The sequence below is a fragment of the Cavenderia fasciculata genome (genome assembly GCF_000203815.1).
Source record: "Cavenderia fasciculata unplaced genomic scaffold Scf_ET2XIPL01COFD4-5, whole genome shotgun sequence".
Lineage (NCBI taxonomy): Eukaryota > Evosea > Eumycetozoa > Acytosteliales > Cavenderiaceae > Cavenderia > Cavenderia fasciculata.
The window spans coordinates 1,890,092-1,911,633 of record NW_004457695.1 but is presented as its reverse complement, the minus strand read 5'-3'; the positions used below and the strand labels follow the sequence as shown (position 1 = coordinate 1,911,633).

Here is a 21,542-nt window from a genome sequence, read left to right as displayed (position 1 = left end):
ATAAATATTAACTTTAAACCCAAAAAATTGATATAGAGATAGATATCATATCAATGGATAATTATTGATGAACAAATGTACTTTTATTTAAATATATTTTTAAATAGAGATTTGTGTATGTATACTTACATATCCTTGTCCAGAATGAATTGGTATCGAAATCATTGACTTTTCTTTGGTTTGGTTGGGTCTAACATGTCCCAAGTTCTCTACTTTTTTAACAGAATGGACCCAACCAAACCAAAGAAAAGTCAATACTATTGCTTATAATTTGGTATTGTGAAATTAGAAAACCCCAATGAATCAGTACAATAATGCAGGTATTACGATCAACCATTTAAATATAGGTATGTCTTTGGGAACTTCATTGAATTGTTTCCAGTTATTGATTTGTTGGAGATTGTGAGAAGTAAGTTGTAGTTTCTTGTGGTCAACGAAAATTGTTTCTCCTACTAATTTGTGTGAAGAGAAACAAATATAGGTTTGTATTGTTTGATTTCAACGTTCAACCAAGAAAATCACTCCTTTTTGATTGGTTCATAAAATCGAGTCCAAATAGGAATTCAAAAATGAGATCTAATAATAGATTTGAGAACTGCGAACCTGATACTGTCAACAAGTACGTTGTAAAATAATTGATTTTTAATTAAAAAGAATACTTTTTTTTCAATTTTGTTTTTTTTTGGGTTGAATAGTTTTCTATAAATCTACTATCGCACATCGTAATTGGTTTAGTTTTACTTATCAACAAAAAAAGATGACGAATAACATTAATAATAATTTGTATGTATTATTCTATTGGTGGTTCTACCTTCTCTTTCTAAGTTCTGTTTTTTAAAAACAATCCAATTAACTGTATCCCCCCTCCGTCTTCTAAATACATAGGTTTTTAGAAATAATAAACAACCAATATATTCATTTTAAAATTAAAAATGAAATCAATGAAATACATCAACAACTATTATTGGCCGATAGAGATGATCGAGATTATTCAAACCTCGTGATGTTCCCACCTAGAATATTCAAACAAAACTTGGTCAAGGAGAATGCCTACCCATTTGGAATGAACAAGGATACTTTTTATCTACAACAATACAATGAATGGAAGGATGCTGAAAAGATAGTGTATTACAACCATTTGTCAATGTTGAGTGACAAGATTGACAGACATGAAGAATTAGAGTTTTCACCAAAATCAATCGAATTGATTTGTGAAAGAGTTGTAGATTTTAAATTGTTTTTAAAAATCTATCATTCTCAACAATCATTGTTTACATTGGATAATCTATTGTACTATTCTTGTATTGGTGGCAATTTGGATATTGTAAAATTACTTTTAAATCAATCAACTCCATGTGTATTATCAAGATACCAATTACACACTGCTTCAATCATAGGTGGTCACCAACACATACTAAAGTATTTAATCAAAACTGGTGTAATTAATAAGGAAATAGTTCAAGAACAAATGGATGAAATGTATTATATATTATTGGAAAATATAGTGAATACTAAAGATTCAATATATACCATTCAATTACTTAGAGAGGAGTATCCTGGGTTACTAGAGAGTCACACATTTTACAATTATTTGGTTGTAGTATTACAAGATTTCAGTCTATTGGTTGATGGAGATACCAAACATCTTGACAACAAACAATATAAATGGTATCGATTCATTCTTACATATATTCACAATATGGTGCCTGTACAACAACAAATTCAATACATCAAGTTTATCTATACCCATTCACTATCTGGAAACATGTCTGCACCCAATGGACACGACCATTCTGTCATTCTCCCAGAACGAACCACTGGTCCTTCACTCGATGAATATGTAGAATCTAAAAGATTAGAACTACAAGACCGTCATCCAAATCATATCCCAGGCAACGACTACCTTACATCACTTTTAATTCAACATTTGTACGCATATCATTTTTACAATCTTCAAGGTTATATTCATAAAATTGCAACTTTGGAATTACAAGATCAACAAGTCGATGTTGAAAAGGTTATGCCACTCATTGTCGAACAAAATACCATTATTTTTGGAGAACCAAGATGGGAAGGTTTACAATTATTCCATATTATCAATTTACAACAAACAAAATGGATCATTGAAAATCGTGTTGGCAACATTGATGATTTTCTCATCCAATTGACATACCAACTCATTTCAAGAACAGATTCGAACCAATCTTTGCAGATTTTAAAATATCTCTTTGACAGATACCCACGTTTCATGAGTGGATACGATCATTTAGATGGATATGCTGGATCATTGGAAATTTATCATCTCTTTGGAAAGGATAAACCATGTCATCAAAATGGAGTCGACTTTTTTGGAGCTTTGGAGCATCACGAGATATCCACAACTAACAACCAACAAGAGACTTTAAAATTATCAAGTAGAGTTTTAAATCAATTATCAAATCAACAAATAATTCAAATTTATTTAGAGTCGAATAATCCAACTTATTATTTATCATACTCTATCATCAATCAAAGATATCAACTTTTTCAATTACTTTTCAATTTACTACCACTCGACCATGTTGACAACTTGGAACCATATTTAAATCTATTCAACGAATGTTCACATTTCAAATCAAACTTTTTCATAAAGTTGATATCCCATGTCCAGTGTCAAATTCAAGAAACGAATCTAGAGAAATCATTCCATACTATTTTTCAATCTTTAATTTCAGATAATACTCGTTTTTCAAATCTTCCTATCGAATCAACAAGATTATTTATTAAATAAATATATTAAACAATCAAAACATCCATACTGGTAATAGTATTTTTTATTTATTTCTTTCCCTGTTTAATTTCTTACATCAACCTCTCAATCACCGAATTCCCTCTATCATATCACCGTCATCTTATTTCAAATATTTCTATTTTAATTAATCGATCTCGAGTAACCTATTCGTACAATATACACCATACAGTCAATCAATCATGGATGTCCATTGAATACATGAATGGTCATCCAATACCATCAACTTTAAATAAAGGGCACTACCAGTACCATTCCTCATCGAATTGCCGTCACTGCCGTTCAAATAATAATAATATCACCGCAACAATCCAGTAAACAGAGTAATAGTTCAGACCAACATGTAACGTATAAAATTACCAAGAGCTTTAATCAATCTACTTTTAAAGTCTTGTGAATTTTATACGTTTCTGTTACTGTTCTAGAAGCAAGTCACCACCAAGGTAATGTAATTCAAGGTAAGCATTTATTTATTTGTTTATTTATGCTTTAGAATCATTTTGAGCATTTAGAGCTTGTAACTTTTTCTCCATCATCGTATTAAACTTTTTAACCTTTCTATTCTTTTTAATAAAGATGAATGTACCAATAGATATTGCGATGGCACCAACCACACCTACAACAATACCAACTATAATCTTCCAATTTTCATTCTTTTCAGATGCTGTGCATGTACCAGTGGTATCATAGTTGGTACGGTCAACTAACAATGCACTGAAATCTGGGTCGACTAGACAAACAGTGCATTGAGGTACATGTATTCCAATGATGGCTAGTGATTGGTTGTTGGCAGCATCACCATAAGCAGTCACATTCATAACTTGTGTCTTGGAGTATGTCTTTCTTCCATCAGACACCATAAAGTCAAGGAATCTACCAAAGAATTGAACATCGTCTTTGACAACTCTGAGGTATTGAAGTGTTCCATTGTCTGCTGATTGTTGGAAAGTGTCAATGGTGTTGACCGAATTGTCACACCCGACAATCGATTGGTTGTTATTGATAACAGTTGAGAATACGACTCTGAGTGTTGACATGAGTGATTTATATGGCCAATTGGTAATGTTGACACCAATCTTGATTGATCCAGCTGATATTTGGATGAGGTCACCACCAAAATCGATTGATCTTGGTTTGCTTGAAAACTCAACCACTGATTTGACAACAAGGTAGTCGTACAATGAAGATTTGTTTTGATTGTTGAAAAGATAAGAGATACTTGTCAAATCGGTCGAGTTGTTTGAAGTCACATTCCATTTATCGGTTGCCAATTCATTGATGAGCTTGTTTTCATAATCCAGTTCTTGAATTGAAATTAAATTGAATGAAAATGAATAATCTCCATGTGTAAAATTAACTGTTGGATCTGTATAATTTGGTTGAATAATAACTCCAGGTGCTAATAATAATAAATAAATTAAAAATTAGTGATCAATTTGAATACGTATTCTCTTTCTTCTTTGTCTTATTACATACCAGGATTTTTTTCGATTTTACAATCAAAATCAGTCCAACCTTCATCACATTGACATTGACCATTTACACAAGTACCATGTCCATGACAGTTATTGGTCATGTTTTTACAATTATCAATGGTTGGTAATGGAGCTGGGATATATGGAATGGTATTTGATTGGAACTGACCAGCGGTAGATTCAGCCAATATGAACATGGTTTGGAAACCAGGATCAGGAGTTCTAGTAAATATACATCTCAAATAGGTTGTGTTGACAAAGGTAACATTACACATGAACAATTCTTCCATTACAAGTGCTGTGTAATTAAAGTAGATGACAGTGTTTTCTGGTGATGTATGGAAACTAAAGAAACCATACATATTCAAATAGGTTGGTGGGTATGTTGGAGGTTCCAAAGTAAACGATGTGACGACTGGATCTAAAATTTTAAATTAATATTAATATTTTAATGCTTTTATATTTTTAATATATTTGAAAGACTACTTACCTTGGTAGATACTAACGGAAACCTCTTGGCTATGGTATTGATTTGCAATAATAAAAGTGTCGACTCCTAGTTTTGGATTGACCAAAAGACAAAAGATTTCATATTTAACATTATCATATTTAGAGATGACGCATTCTTGTCCGTTTGATTTCAATTTGATAGTTGGTGGCATTGTTGGATTGAAATTTTGACAAGTAATCTTATATTCAAACATGTAAAGGTTGTTGCTCATCAGCATTTGGTTATAGCAAGCGAATCCAACTTCAGTAATATTAAATGTAAAATCAGTACTACTAAAAGTAATCATTCGATTATAATTTAATCCTTTTGATAGAAAATTAGGATCAATGAAACTAAAAATAAATAAATAAATAAATAAATATTAACATTTTTGAATTTTTTTGATTACACATACGTTAATGCCCTATTTGGTGTAATAGTGTCGACATAATCAATACCTCTTCCCCACCCTATTAAATCGCCGGTCACATTATAACGTCCATTGACTGACAATAAATTTAAATTGTCAACTGTTACAGCTATAAATAAAAAGTAATGAGAATTGTTAGGGTATGATGTTTTCGCGAAAAATGATGATAGATTTCTTAAATGAAACTTACTGCAATCCAATGTAGCTGGTTTTTGAAGATCAGTTACAAAAGCATATCCTTGACTGATCATATAGCACCAAAAACAATCTGGAATGGCAGTGATACCTGTGCCAGTCAATGCGATTGTTTTAACGTAGCAATACTCTTGTCCCATGGTACCTGTAATTCCGGGGTTATTATGCACGCCAAATTGTAATGATGTTGGATTATTGGCCAACAAATTACTTGGAAGATCTCCTGTAAGTTGGTTATCATTAAAAGTACTAAATAATCATCCAGATTAGTATATGTTATGTCGACAATGTCGACTAAATTAATTAATCTTTGTGTTACATACTATTGAAAGGAATTGGTTGGGAAAGGAACAGATGGTAAACTTTGTAAATTACCATTGGCCACAGTTCTACATATAGAAATAAAATAAAGAATAAATAAATTTGTGATTTTATACAAATAAAAACGGGGGCACGATTAAATTTTAACTTACAAGGAAATTGATTTTGGATATGGAGTGATTGGGAATGTGGTCGAGGTAGTATAAAGAATTTGACTATATATAAAAAGAAAAGTTGTTAATAAATTCAAAACTATAAATATCTTTTAGAGGATAAGTATTATACTGACATGTTTTCGATTTTGGTATACAAATCAAGATTACTTGGTGTTAAAACATAGTTTGGACCTCCGTATGCAAGACCCATAATGGTCTCTGGATGTGAAAAGGTTGGGTTAAGAGCACCCAATGAATTTTTATCTCGAACATAGGAAGCTACAAATTTAACAGGGAGATCAAATATGACGTTCATTGTTTTGGTTGCACTAGTTGCTATTAAATTACTAAATATTTAAATATTTTAAAGAGAGTGTTAATACAATTTAAATGAATTTTAATCACACGATGATTCATTATTGTGACATACACTGTTCCTAGCTTCGGGAATGAAACTTCGGTAAAGGTAACTGTGGCATCTACATCAACACGCACATTGATTTCGATGTTTATAAGGTTTGGGGCATAGGTGGTTTGATCAATTGTGATCGAGGAAATGGGAGAATCTTGTATAATAACTTTCTGAATGTTTGATTGACTAAAGAAATTTGAAATCGATACTAAATTTGGATTTTGGAATAATAGACTACACAAAGCAAAGAAAGTGATTAGTTGATGTTCCACCGGTGGGAATGAAAGTTTTATGTTGATGATGTACATACAAATCCACCAACAAAGGACAGTTGGTTGCAAATCCAGGAGGAATATCTGAAAGAGGATCGGCATGGATATAAATGGAGGCGAGAAGTGGAAGGTTTTTCATCAGACTCAGTATGTTGAGACCTGGGTCTTTAACTGCAAGATTAAATACGTCCAATTTAAAAGTGGTAAGTGATGGAAAGTAAAATTCAGTGATTGATGGAGGGTCACCAATATCTTGATAGTTTGTACTAAGATCACTGAGTGAGGGTATTTTAAAATGGAGGGATGGTTTATATTAATATCAGAAGAGTTGGTGGTTCATATTATTATTATTATTTTGAATACTTACATTGTTTTGATGTGATTAAATCCATCTGTTCCCATTTGACAAGTGAATGTGGGATTGCTAGCACAAATTCCTGCTTCGGTTTGTGGAATGGATGAGAACCCGTATTGATTGAGTAACCATATCGCCGAGTTTACTATTTAATTTAAATTAATTATTAACTACTTTTTTCTCTGCTTGCTCTGTTTGGGTATTAAATAACATACATTCTTGTGGTTGAAATTGGGCATTCAAATGACTGACATATGATGCAATCAAAATTACCAATAAAATTAATATTGGTAGGGATTTCATTTCCTAATCTTTTGATTTCTCTTTTTTTAAAAAACAAATAATGAAGAATGGATAAATGATGAAAGTGGTATTGAAATATGATAGGAGTAGGTAACCGATTTCATCCGATCCGAGCCCCGAATAAAGACCAGTTTGTAAAAACATTAAAACGAATTAATTAATCTTTCTTTAAAAAGCTAAGCTCGCATCTGCAAATCTCGATGACGTCCAAAAAACGACTATATTGCGGCCCAAGAAGAGCTTTCAACGGTTTTTTTGGATGCGATTGACGAGCTCTACACAAAAATCTTGATACTCCCTATGTTGTAGAAACCAAGAACTCACACACAGAACCATCTTTCAAAGTGTAGTGGTCGATCTACAACGGAACGGAGGGGTGAGTGTCGCATTGTGTTGCCCCTTTTCATACCGATCTCCTGTTTCCTTGAGTTATGTGTTCTTTCCTGTTCTATGTTCATATTTAATGTTTGTTAACTGTTAGAACTGTTACATGTTATAGAAATATAGATAGATAGATGATGTACAAGATCTGGGATTGAATTAGGAAACATGAGGAAATGGGGGATACACGATAGTTTCGTGATATTTCTGTGAAGGTGAAGGATTAGGTGTCATAAGGGTCGGTGAATGAAATGATGAGTTGTTGTGTGCTTCTTACAATGAGATAGAAAAAAATGGATTTATTAAAAATAAATGAGGAAAGGTGGTGTCTCATTGTTTTTTAGTACAGTCTAAAGATAGAATAATAATAATTAGAAGAGAAAGGGGATAAATTACCAAGAGCTTTAATCAATCAACTTTTAAAAGTCTTGTGAATTTTATATGTTTCTGTTACTGTTCTAGAAGCAAGTCACCACCAAGGTAATGTAAATACAACGTAAGCATTTATTTATTTGTTTATTTATGCTTTAGAATCATTTTGAGCATTTAGAGCTTGTAACTTTTTCTCCATCATCGTATTAAACTTTTTAACCTTTCTATTCTTTTTAACAAAGATGAATGTACCAATAGATATTGCGATGGCACCAACCACACCTACAACAATACCAACTATAATCTTCCAATTTTCATTCTTTTCAGATGTTGTGCATGTTCCACTGGTATCATAGTTGGTACGGTCAACTAACAATGCACTGAAATCTGGGTCGACTAGACAAACAGTGCATTGAGGTACATGTATTCCAATGATGGCTAGTGATTGGTTGTTGGCAGCATCACCATAAGCAGTCACATTCATAACTTGTGTCTTGGAGTATGTCTTTCTTCCATCAGACACCATAAAGTCAAGGAATCTACCAAAGAATTGAACATCGTCTTTGACAACTCTGAGGTATTGAAGTGTTCCATTGTCTGCTGATTGTTGGAAAGTGTCAATGGTGTTGACCGAATTGTCACACCCGACAATCGATTGGTTGTTATTGATAACAGTTGAGAATACTACTCTGAGTGTTGACATGAGTGATTTATATGGCCAATTGGTAATGTTGACACCAATCTTGATTGATCCAGCTGATATTTGGATGAGGTCACCACCAAAATCGATTGATCTTGGTTTGCTTGAAAACTCAACCACTGATTTGACAACAAGGTAGTCGTACAATGAAGATTTGTTTTGATTGTTGAAAAGATAAGAGATACTTGTCAAATCAGTCGAGTTGTTTGAAGTCACATTCCATTTATCGGTTGCCAATTCGTTGATGAGCTTGTTTTCATAATCCAGTTCTTGAATTGAAATTAAATTGAATGAAAATGAATAATCTCCATGTGTAAAATTAACTGTTGGATCTGTATAATTTGGTTGAATAATAACTCCAGGTGCTAATAATAATAAATAAATTAACAATATTAATAAATAAATAAATAAATAAATTAGTGAACAAGATCTAGAATAATATATGTATTCTCTTTCTTCTTTGTCTTATTATTATTACATACCAGGATTTTTTTCGATTTTACAATCAAAATCAGTCCAACCTTCATCACATTGACATTGACCATTTACACAAGTACCATGTCCATGACAGTTATTGGTCATGTTTTTACAATTATCAATGGTTGGTAATGGAGCTGGGATATATGGAATGGTATTTGATTGGAACTGACCAGCGGTAGATTCGGTTGACATAAACATGGTTTGGAAACCAGGGTCTGGTGTTCTAGTAAATATACATCTCAAATAGGTTGTGTTGACAAAGGTAACATTGCACATGAACCATTCTTCAATCACAGGTGCTGTGTAATTAAAGTAGATGACAGTGTTTTCTGGTGATGTATTTAAACTAAATAAACCATACATATTCAAATAGGTTGGTGGGTATGTTGGAGGTTCCAAAGTAAACGATGTGACAACTGGATCTAAAACATTTTAAATTAATATTAATATAAATGTTTCCATATTTCATCGGTATATCTATGCTTCTTTTATAATATAATTACTTTGACTGATAAAAACCACAATCTCGTTGCTATGGTATTGATTTGCAATAATAAAAGTGTCGGCTCCTATTTTTGGATTGACCAAAAGACAAAAGATTTCATATTTAACATTATCATATTTAGAGATGACACATTCTTGTCCACTAAATTTCAATTTGATAGTTGGTGGCATTGTTGGATTGAAATTTTGACAAGTAATCTTATATTCAAACATGTAAAGGTTGTTGCTCATCAACATTTGGTTATAGCAAGCGAATCCAACTTCAGTAATATTAAATGTAAAATCAGTACTACTAAAAGTAATCATTCGATTATAATTTAATCCCTTAATTTGAAAAGAAGGATCATTGAATCTAAAAATAAATCAATCAATAAATAAATAAATAAATAAATAATTATTAATTATTTTTGATTATACATACATTAATGCCCTATTTGGTTTAAAATCTTCGACATAATCAATACCTCTTCCCCACCCTATTAAATCGCCGGTCACATTATAACGTCCGTTGACTGACAATAAATTTAAATTGTCAACTGTTACAGCTATAAATAAATAAAAAGTAATGAGAATTGTTAGGGTATGATGATTTCGTGATGAAATGATGATAGATTTCTTAAATGAAACTTACTGCAATCCAATGTAGCTGGTTTTTGGAGATCAGTTACAAAAGCATATCCTTGACTGATCATATAACACCAAAAACAATCTGGGATGGCAGTGAGGCCAGTATTAGAAATTGAAATTGATTCAATGTAGCAATACTCTTGTCCCAAAGTACCTGTAATTCCGGGGTTATCAAACAAGCCCAATTTTAATCTATTTGGATTATTGGCCAATAAATTACTTGGAAGATCTCCTGTAAGTTGATTCTCCCTAAAAGAACTATAGTTATTTTAAAGTATTCAATTATCAAAAGATAGTTAGTAAATGTAGTTTACTTTAAATTTTAATCATCTTTGATAGATGCTACATATATGTGTACGTACAAATCACGTGCAGTTATTGGTATAGGAACAGATGGTAAACTTTGTAAATTACCATGAGATACAGTACTACAATAAATTGAAATAATGATGGATTAGTGAATTTATACAAATAAAAACGGGCCTCTAACTACTTACAAGTATGGTACTTTTGGATAAGGGGTCACTGGGAAAGTGGTCACAGTAGTATAAAGAATTTGACTATACATATAAAAAGACTTGTTAATAAATGCCAACTATAATTATGACTTGTAAAGGACTATGCTACTTACAGGTTATCCAAACTGGTATATAAATCAAGATTACTTGGTGTTAAAACATAGTTTGGACCTCCGTATGCAAGACCTATAATGGTTTCTGGATGTGAAAAGGTTGGGTTAATAGCACCCAATGAATTTTTATCTTGAACATAGGAAGCTACAAATTTAACAGGGAGATCAAATATGACGTTCATTGTTTTGGTTGCACTTGTTGCTTTGAAATTACTAAATAAATAAATATTAAATTTAGAAAAAGAGTTAGGGGCTACCTTTATAATTTGTAATCCAAAGTTTATCTACATACATAGATACTAGGGCTGGGAATGCAGCCTCGGTAAAAGTAAGTGTCAAGTCTACATCAACAACTAAATCAATAATAAAGCTAATGAGGTTGGGTACATAGGTGGTTTGATCAATTGTGATCGAGGAAATGGGAGAATCTTGTATAATAACTTTCTGAATGTTTGATTGACTAAAGAAATTTGAAATTGATACTAAGTTTGGATTTTGGAGTATTTTCCTACAAAGAAAGAAAGAATTCAAAAATAAGATGATGGATGTTCTTGAATGTATGTCATTTATCAAAATAGAAATATATATATATATATACATACAAATCCACCAGCAAAGGACAGTTGGTTGCAAATCCTGTAGGAATATCGGTAAAGAGATCACGATGGATAAAAATGGAGGTGAGAAGTGGAATGTTTTTCATTAGACTCAGTATGTTGAGTCCAGGGTCTGCAACGGTATTTGCTACATCCAATTTAAAAGTGGTAAGTGATGGAAAGTAAAATTCAGTGATTGGTGGTGGTACGCCTGTGTTTTGATAAACTGAACTTAATATTTCACTGAGGCATATATAAATCACATAAATGAATCAAGTTAATATCAGTATATGAGATTGTTGTTATTATTATTATTATTATTATTTTGAAATACATACATTGTAATGATGTGATTAAATCCATCTGTTCCCATTTGACAAGTGAATGTGGGACTGCTAGCACAAATTCCTGCTTCGGTTTGTGGAATTGTAGCAACTCCGTATTGATTGAGTAACCATATCACCGAGTTTACTATTTAATTTAAATTAAATTAATTAATTATTTACTGACTTCTTTACTTGTTCTCTTCTTTCTATGTTTAAACAACATACATTCTTGTGGTTGAAATTGAGCACTGACATTTGATGCAATCAAAATTACCAATAAAATGAATATTGGAAGGGATTTCATTCTCTCTATTTTGTAATTGAAAAACAAACAAATGAATGATACAATGAAGAATGACTGTCATTCGTTGTCGACTGCAGTGCCTTTGAAGGGACACTGATTTATCGTTCGGTGAAGCCCAGTGCATAAAAATATTAAAACCAATTCTTTCAACAGTTAAGCTCGCATCTGCAAATCTCGATGACGTCCAAAAATTGAGTATAATGCGGCCCAAGAAGAACCTCGAAAGGTTTTTCGTATACACGACTGTTGAGCTCGACACAAAAATCTTGATACTTCTTGTCTTGCCTGGAAACCAAGAAATTCATAACACAACAGAACCGTCTTCAAAGTGATGACATTAATCGATTTACAACGGAACGGACGGGTGAGTGTCGCATTATGTTATTGTTGCTCCTTTCATACCTATCACCCGAAAGACCCTTCCTGTCTCACTACACCTGTTCTTACTTTTGTTGTTAACTGTTAGAACTGTTACATGTTATACATATATATAAATAAAAGATAGATGCGATAAGAGAAAGAGGATTGATTGTGAGAGAACAAAGAAGAATGAAAAACGAGGGAAATGAAACCGTGTCGGGATCGATGGGATTCACGATAATTTCGATGATATTTTATTCATAGCAATTGCTGTGAATCGATGAAGGGATGGGATTGAGCGTTGATGAGTGTCGATGGAAGAAAGGTGATTAGTTTGTTGTTATAATAGTTTAAGCGCTAAGAAAGATAGTTATCTGTAGATACAAATGTAAGTGTTGACAAAAGAGTACGCATATGAACTTAAGTTTAATTTAATTTTTTTATTTTATTTTAGCAACACACAAAGATGAAGATGATCAAGCTGGTTAATCTCATTGCAGTGCTATTATTTTTATTATCGATAGCTCAAGTCATTTCAATTGTAAATGGAGTCAAGATTGAAATAGATGAATTATCATCATCATCGCAACCATCATCTTGTAATCCAGGATACACTCTATCATATGTTCAAGAGACCAAGTATGGATATACAGGTCAGTTGGCAGCTGCCACAACATCATCGGGATACGGTGATAATTTGAATGTATTGGCATTCGATGTCTACTATCACACCGAACAAATGGTTCGTTTCAAAATCTATGATCCCAAGAACGAGCGTTGGGAAGTCCCTTTGGTCAATCTCTTGCCATACCCTCAATCACAACCATCGACCACCGACTACAAAGTATCATTCACATCCTCTCCATTTGGTTTCGCTGTTGTTCGTCAATCAACTGGTGAAATATTATTCAATTCAACTCCATCTGCTGTTGATTGTACTACAAACGGTTTATTGGTATGTAAACATTACATTAAAATATTCAGTAATATAGATCTATACGTATACTAATATATCTTATATATTTTAGTATTCAGATTATTATATTGAATTATCAACTACATTTGAAGAGTTGAATCCAAATTTGTATGGGTTGGGAGAGAGAGCAGCTCCATTGAGATTGGAGAATACTAGAACTTATACAATGTATGCCAAGGGTGTTGCCAATGCAAGTACAGAGTATACCAATCTATATGGATCACATCCATTCTATCTGCAATTGTTGGGTACTAGTGGAAATGCACATGGTGTGTTTATGCTTAATTCTAATGCCATGGACGTGGTCATGCAACCCAATGCATTGACCTACAAGATGATTGGTGGTATTGTTGACATGTTTATCGTGACTGGTCCAACTCCAGTGTCGGTCGTACAACAGTACACACAGATTATTGGTCGCACATTTATGCCAAGCTACTGGTCACTCGGCTGGCACCAGTGTCGCTGGGGATACACCAGTATCGAAGAGACTGCCCAAGTCGTCGCCAACTACTCGTTGCACGGTATCCCACTTGAAACCATGTGGAATGACATTGACTATATGAACGCGTATATGGACTTTACACTTGACCCAGTCAACTTTAACCAGACCGCTGTACGTGCATTGATTGACCAACTCCACGAAAACAACCAACATTACATGATGATTGTCGATCCTGGTATCCACAATCAACAGGGATACGAGTCGTACGACTCGTTGGTACAGAGCAACGCTTATCTCAAGACCACTAGTGGTGAGCAACAAGTGGGATGGGTGTGGCCCGGCTCCACCATCTTTCCCGATTTCTTCCATCCAAATGCATCGCAATACTGGTTGGAACAATTCCAAGCATTTAGAGAGATGGTTCCATTTGATGGCATTTGGTTGGATATGAATGAATTGGCTAATTTCTGTAATGCTTGTATTCCTTGGTTGGAAGAAGGTATTGCTGAGGAACTTGAAGCAAGCCAGTCAGAGTCATCTTCGGATGCATTCGATCCAAACAACCCACCATATGTCCCAGGTACAACTATTATCTATTTTAATTCAATCAACATGTCAACTGTACAGTACAACAATACCAACTATTATGACGCCAAGTCATTGTATGGGTTTATGGAGAGCATGGTCACGACAGATATTGCCAAGCAGCTGCTCAACCAGCGATCGACGTTGATCAGTCGTTCGACATTCCCAGGTACTGGCAGAAACAACGGCCACTGGCTCGGCGACAATGCTAGCGAGTTTGTAGAGATGTACTGGTCGATCCCGGGTATCATTGCAATGAACCTATTCGGTATTAATCTTGTCGGTGCTGATATTTGTGGATTCAATGGAAACACGACCGTCGAGTTGTGTACTAGATGGACACAACTCGGAGTGTTTTATCCATTCTCTAGAAACCACAATGCTATTGGTATGAACAGTCAAGAACCATATGTACTTGGTCAACAGGTTATTGATGCCACCATCACTGGTGTCAACAACAAATACACCCTCCTTCCATACTATTACACACTCTTCCACTGGTCACATATTAGTGGCAGTCCTGTTATCCGTCCACTTTGGATGGAGTACCCGTTGGACAGCGATACGTATAACCTAGACACCCAGTTCCTCGTCGGCGGGCATTTGTTAGTTTCACCTGTCCTCCAAGAGGGTGCTACCACTGTACAAGCTTATTTCCCCCAAGACTCATGGTTTGACTATTTCACTGGTGCACCAGTTGCCTCTGTTGGTCAGACACTCACCTTGGACGCTCCTATCGACGTCATCAATGTGCATGTCAGAGGTGGTGTCATTATGCCACTTCAACCAACAGCCTCCTACGTCCCACCAGCCGACTCGGTACCCATTACCACCAAGGTGGCCAGAACTCTGCCATTCCACTTATTAATCGCCATTCCAGCCACCAGTCCATTTGGCAATACCACTGTCGCTACAGGTGAGTTGTTTTTGGACGACGGTATCTCTATTGACACTTATGAAAATGACAACTACACATTCATTCGTTATGATGTCCAAAAACAACCATCAGGTTCATTTGTTTTAACATCTTCTATCGAATCTTCAAACTACTTTTTATCAAATAGTTTGACTACCATCACCGTCTATGGTATCACTCAGTCACCAACCTATATCACCTTGGACAACACAAACAATATCTCATCCTACACTTTCGATTCAGTCAACCAAGTTTTACTCATCGATATTGACCTCCCAATCGTTGAAAATTATCAAATTTATATTAATTTTGATTAATATAAATAAACCAAACCAAAACAAAAAAAATATATATATTTTTGGTTATTATAATTAAAATTAATAATATTAATATTATAATATATTTTCTAGAATATTCATTTCATTTTCCATTTTATATTTACCTTATTATTTCTCACAAATTAACATATATAAATAATGACAACCTCACCTTCGGAAGTATCTTTTATGTGTGTATTCAAGGTACATGCAAAGAAAAAATTCAAAAACAAAAAACAACTTGATATTCAAGATGAAGAGGACGATGATTATGATGAAGATTTAGTTCAGTATGATCTATCATTGAAAAAGAATTTAAATAGGAAAAGAGATCATCCACCAGCAAAACAACCAATTTATCATTCACAGTCTAAACCAAACATGAATGGTGTACACCATCCCCAAGAGCAGGTTAATATTAAAAAAGATAATGATTATTTTCCAATTAATTGTCCATCCAAGAATAATAATCTTATTGGAAAAGATAAGGATATTAATAAAAATAATGATCTAATTGGTTCGGATACTAACAACCCTTGGTGAAAATAATAATAACAATTTTTTAATAAAACATGGTATGATTTATTACCATACTTTTTAATCTTTGATTATTTCTTTTTACTATTACTGTTATTATTTCTATTTTTGTTACCAAGATTTAATTGTTCATGTAGGGCATCAAAAAAATCATTGGTGTTGTGATGGTTATTGTTATTATTACGATTATTTGTTGTAGTTGTTGTAGAGGTTGTAGTTGTTGAAAAGAAAGTAGCAAATACATCATTGATATTTGGAGAAGCATTTTGACGATGATTATTATTATTATTATTATTTCTATTGCTATTATTATTATTTGTTTGTTGTTTGAAAAAATTTGAAAAATCATCCTTGTTGATATTAAAGGTTCGAATATTTGGATAATCATTGAAAAAGGTGTAGGTTGTATTATTATTATTACGATGATTATTATTATTATTATTTCTATTAATATTATTACTTGGTTGAAAGAAATCATCAAAAAATTCAAATATCTTTTGTTGTTGTTGATATTTTGGTTGTTGTTGGTTTTCCTTGTCTTTAGCATTTTTAATATTCTCTTGTACAAGGTTTGAATCATAACCAAGTAGTTGAGCCTTTTCAAAATATTGTTTTGCCTTTGCATAATCTTTAGGGTAGTTGGGGGATCCAAAATAATATACTCGACCAATTTGATTGTAGGCATGAGCAACTCCCATTTGACTACCAACACCAATATTAATATTGGTGGTATCTTGTTTGTTAATAACGTTTTGGTAGAGTCGCATGGCTTCAGTGTCATTTGTAATAGTTCCAATACCGTCAAAATAACAATTACCAAGTTCGATCAATCCAAGATCCGATTGATAGGTTTCATTCTTTTTGAGTGATTGGAAAGCCATGTATTCATCACTTTGACAACCAATTCCATCGACATATAAATAAAATAAAGCCAAATCGGCTTGAGGACATATACTAATCCTTGAAGCCTTTTCATACAATGCTACTGTTTTGGAGAGGTCTTGTTGGAATCCATACGAACCACATCGATGACATTCAGCAATCCATACCAAAGCCTCTGGATGGTTTTTTTCCATTGCTTTTTCAATCCAATTGATTGCCATGCTTGGTGGTGCATCGTCTCGACCCATTTCCAAGATGACCATGGCCAACATAAACATTCCGTCTGCAAAACCACCCAATGCAGCTTCTTGATAATATTTCTTTGCCTTTTCAACGTCAATCGGTGTTTTCTCCAAACCAAACTTGTAAATATCACCCAAAAATTTGTTGGATTCTGGGTGACCTTGATTTGCCGATTTTTTAATATTATCTAAATGATCAATAGTACATTTACTAGTTTTACATTCCCAAAAGTGATTTCTTGCATTTTCAAAATCATCTTTTAAACTACTCTTTTCTTTTTCTAATTTTACTTGATTATTTTGATTATTTTGTTGTTGTTGTAGTTGTTGAATTATTTGAAGAGGATTGGATGATTTTTCTATACCATTTTCAAGAGCTTCTTGAAGCCATTCTTTTGCAAGTTGATAACTTTGTTTGGTACCATGACCATGGAATAGAGCCATACCAATTTCATACATGGATTGTGGAAGATCAGAAACCTCTTGAAAATAGGTATATGCTTGCTCCAAATCGATTTTAATACCATCTTGTCCACCACTCTTTAGTAACATTGCAGCACGATAAAGAGCTTCTTTATCTTGATTCATTTTATATGATTTTTTAAAATATTTTAGGGATGCTGTTGGATTAATGATACTATCATTTCCAAATCCATGTTGATAGTATTCACCAACCAAAGTTGCCTGTGAATATTCTCCACATTGATCAATTGCTCTAGTAAGGAATTGGAATGCAATATCTCTGTTTTGTTTAACAACTCCCGTACCATTATGATATTTCAATGCAATTTGATTACATGCTCGACCATTATCTTGATCCGAAGCTTTTTTGTACCAATCCATTGCTTGATTGGGATCGACTAGTACAGTGTCATAGTATTCACCAACTAGCAGCATTGCATCAGTGTCTCCAAGATGAGCAGTTTTGAGTAACCATTCAAACGCTTCGTCTTGTCGATTGACATTTTCCTTTTTAATTTTATAAATACCAAAGCTTGCCACTTTTGATTGATGAACTGTAAAAGCACGCTCGAAACAATCCAACGCCTCTTGAATGTTTCCCAATCGATGATGAATCTCTCCAAGATCCAATAAAGAGTCTAAATGATCATGACCCTTTTTTGCAGGTTCTTGATACAGTTGTATGGCCTTGACCAAATCATTTTCTTGTTTTTTCATTCTACCAAATTTAAAGTATTTTGAATCAATGTATTTGATATCGACTGATTCTAAAGCAATGTTGGCCTTGTTGATTAGTTCTATTGCTCTTTCAAAAGTGGATAAACCAATATCATTACTATCATTACATGATTCGTATAATAATGCATGGCCCAATTCATAATTGGCCAATGGGTGTAGATTCAACAAAGACTGTTGTTGTTGCAGCAGCTGTTCAAGTAGATCGATTGCCTTTTTTGTGTCTATTACTCCACCATACCCATATTTATACATCACAGCCAATTGATAGTTGGCCAAAGTATATTGTTTGTTTGATGCCTTTTCATAATTATCTCGTGCTCTTTTAACATCTATTTTAGTAGCACCCTCTATTCCTTGTCTATAATATTCTCCAAGCATAAAATAGGATTCTCCATCATTATTCCGATCGGCCGACATGATGTACCATTCAAATGCTTTAACAAAGTCTTGTTCGGCACCTCCCATACCACTATAATACATTTTAGCAATAAGTAAATATGCTTCTGGAAATTGATCAGATGCACCAAGAGCATAATCAATTGCTTGTTTCTTTTGATCCAATTTGTTGATATTAACAACGTATGCTCTATCGAGAATAAACTTGGCAACTAGAAATTGTGCTTCTGCAAATCCATCATCTGCAGATTTTACCAACAATTCAAATACATCTTGATCGGTAGAGATGTCCATCAAATTTGGTCTTTTTGATTGTTCGTATCGAATCATTGCAAGTTTGAATCTTGATTGTTTGTGATGTGGGTTGACTACAATTGACTTGGTTAACCATTTAACTTGTTTGGCTTCATTTCGCAAGAGACCGTGGTAGTGTGCAATCTGGTACTCTCTCTCACCGCCAGTGATACCTTTGGCACGACGAAACCAAACCAACGCCTCGGCATCATTGTGAACCGACTGATACAACATTGCAATTGCCATGGCACATTCTGCCATTACAATCGGTGCTTGATCTACAAACATATTCCTAGTTCCATAGGTATAGAGTGTATCAAAAGGATCGATAAAATTACATTGTTTGTAAACTGATTTAAATAATATCATTTTTCTATCTTTATCCTTTTCCAACTTTGCCAATTCGAAATTTGAAAATAAATAATGATTTGAACTTTCTTCTAATAATTTCTTGATTCTATTCATCATTTCATCATGATTGTTGGTGTTGTTGTTGTTGTTATTTCGGTCAAGTAATAATTTTGCCAATAAATATCTTGCTTGATTATTTGCTTGTTGTACAGATTGAGTGAACCATTTCTCGGCCATTTCAAGGTTACGTTCTACACCCAAACCATCACGATAACATAGACCGAGATCAACCTGTGCAAATGAAGATCGATTACCTTGTTCGGCTCTGACGCGGATAAATTCAAATGCAACATTTGTTGGTGTATCCTTTGGATTGAAGATTAAACGATATGCCAATGGATGACCCAACTCATCTGCCGTGGTCAAATGTCTATGTAACTCTGAAGTGTATAATGAGCTGTTGTTGGTCATAATGACAGACAAACCCATCAAATAACTTGCTTCAGATATTTGACAAGACACTGCCTTTTCAAGTACTTCTATTGCCTTTTCTCGAGAGTGGGGGTCATTCTTTTGAAGATAGGTCTTGGCAATTTCACATAGATACTGGTTTGGTATACCGGAAATATGAGTTGGTTGAAAATACTGTAATGCTTGATCCAAATCTTTTTCAACACCTCCGTACCCATGTACATAGCACATGGCAAGTAAAGGAAAGTGAAGAAATATGTACTCGGGATTTGATGTGTTATTATAGCTAGCCATCTTACTCTGAGAGTAATAGTTTAACTTGTCATTGAGAAGAACCGACATTCTATCCAACACCAAGTGTTCATTAAGAACAGACCGTTTACAACCAAAATAAGCAAACGAAGTTATTCTAGTTCCTTGACGCAAGAATTCAAGTGTCTTGGTATCCCTTTGTAGTTGTTGTTCAGGATCCTTGATGTTTGGGTTGGATTGATTAGACAATTGTCGCATTCTTAATAGGTTGAATGGAAGCAAACCATAGACAATACCTTTACACTGTCCAAGTATACCTATTGCACGGTCAATGTCTACGGGTAGTCCTGCGTAACCTGTAAAATGACAGTTGGCAAGTGCGATGGTTGCAATGTCTATTCCAGCAGCCGATGCCAATACAAAACTTTCAAGTGCTTCATTTGGCATACCTCTGCTCTTACACATGACACCATAGTAATAGGTAGCTTTTCTATTACCAAGTTGAGAACTTGATTGTAACAATTCAAAGACTTGACCTTGATTGGCATTGTTGTTTGTTGGTATTTTGTATCGGTTTAAATGATGTACATCTACATTTACACCTTCTATACCGTGGTATGCGTATCTAGCCAAATAATACATTGCCTGTGGATGACCGAGTTCCGCTGCTTTGAGTAGCCATACACGAGCAGTCTCTGGTGCCGGTATAAACTTTTTAAGAGCTATTGCTCTAGATGCACCTTTGAGATGTAGTCTTGCAAGTGATACCATTGCATCTGCATCACCTTGCATTCTAGCTCTTGTCAACCATTTCACTGCTTTTTCAATGCTACCTCTTTTAGTTATAAACTTGTCTATTTGTGTTCGATCATATGATTCAACGCCACGTTCAACGTTGAATTTACCCATATAATATCTACCAATGATAGTTTGTGACTTTACATGACCCAACTTTGCTGATTTGTTAAATGCATCAAATGCCTTACTTAGATCTTTCTTTTCCAATCTAAATTCAACTCCTTGATTATATATTTCAGTTGCTAAAAAGTATACATGTTAGTTTAGGTACTGTAACATCATTATACTACATATATACTATATACATACCTTTTTCTTTTTGTTTATCATCTTGTTGTTGTTGTTGTGAATCATTTAATTTATTATACACCATTTTTTGAAAAGTTATAAGATAATAATTATT

The 21,542-nt window shown here is 33.8% G+C and overlaps 6 protein-coding genes across 6 annotated transcripts; 3 read left to right on the top strand and 3 right to left on the bottom strand.

Annotated features, from left to right (window-relative positions):
• Positions 1-298: 298 nt before the first annotated feature.
• Positions 299-2,770, top strand: DFA_08366 (uncharacterized protein; the record flags this gene model as incomplete). The annotated part of the gene is made up of 3 exons (XM_004355802.1): positions 299-347; positions 696-783; positions 886-2,770. 3 exons carry the CDS (start codon positions 299-301, stop codon positions 2,768-2,770), a joined length of 2,022 nt encoding a protein of 673 aa, XP_004355855.1.
• Positions 2,771-3,270: 500 nt separating this feature from the next.
• Positions 3,271-7,196, bottom strand: DFA_08365 (uncharacterized protein; the record flags this gene model as incomplete). Its single annotated transcript, XM_004355801.1, has 12 exons — positions 3,271-4,187; positions 4,265-4,684; positions 4,754-5,106; positions 5,169-5,292; positions 5,374-5,627; positions 5,702-5,767; positions 5,852-5,914; positions 6,010-6,201; positions 6,285-6,452; positions 6,577-6,813; positions 6,906-7,038; positions 7,109-7,196. The coding sequence occupies 12 exons, from the start codon at positions 7,194-7,196 to the stop codon at positions 3,271-3,273; spliced, it is 3,015 nt and encodes a 1,004-aa protein (XP_004355854.1).
• Positions 7,197-8,097: 901 nt separating this feature from the next.
• Positions 8,098-12,117, bottom strand: DFA_08364 (uncharacterized protein; the record flags this gene model as incomplete). The annotated part of the gene is made up of 12 exons (XM_004355800.1): positions 8,098-9,014; positions 9,132-9,551; positions 9,633-9,985; positions 10,055-10,178; positions 10,265-10,518; positions 10,623-10,688; positions 10,758-10,820; positions 10,892-11,104; positions 11,184-11,399; positions 11,494-11,730; positions 11,826-11,958; positions 12,039-12,117. 12 exons carry the CDS (start codon positions 12,115-12,117, stop codon positions 8,098-8,100), a joined length of 3,075 nt encoding a protein of 1,024 aa, XP_004355853.1.
• A 648-nt stretch (positions 12,118-12,765) lies between these two features.
• Positions 12,766-15,716, top strand: DFA_08363 (uncharacterized protein; the record flags this gene model as incomplete). The annotated part of the gene is made up of 3 exons (XM_004355799.1): positions 12,766-12,802; positions 13,002-13,432; positions 13,506-15,716. The coding sequence occupies 3 exons, from the start codon at positions 12,766-12,768 to the stop codon at positions 15,714-15,716; spliced, it is 2,679 nt and encodes an 892-aa protein (XP_004355852.1).
• Positions 15,717-15,875: 159 nt separating this feature from the next.
• On the top strand, positions 15,876-16,259 carry DFA_08362 (uncharacterized protein; the record flags this gene model as incomplete). The annotated part of the gene is made up of 1 exon (XM_004355798.1): positions 15,876-16,259. One exon carries the CDS (start codon positions 15,876-15,878, stop codon positions 16,257-16,259), a length of 384 nt encoding a protein of 127 aa, XP_004355851.1.
• Positions 16,260-16,324: 65 nt separating this feature from the next.
• On the bottom strand, positions 16,325-21,512 carry DFA_08361 (uncharacterized protein; the record flags this gene model as incomplete). The annotated part of the gene is made up of 2 exons (XM_004355797.1): positions 16,325-21,381; positions 21,449-21,512. 2 exons carry the CDS (start codon positions 21,510-21,512, stop codon positions 16,325-16,327), a joined length of 5,121 nt encoding a protein of 1,706 aa, XP_004355850.1.
• Positions 21,513-21,542: the final 30 nt, after the last annotated feature.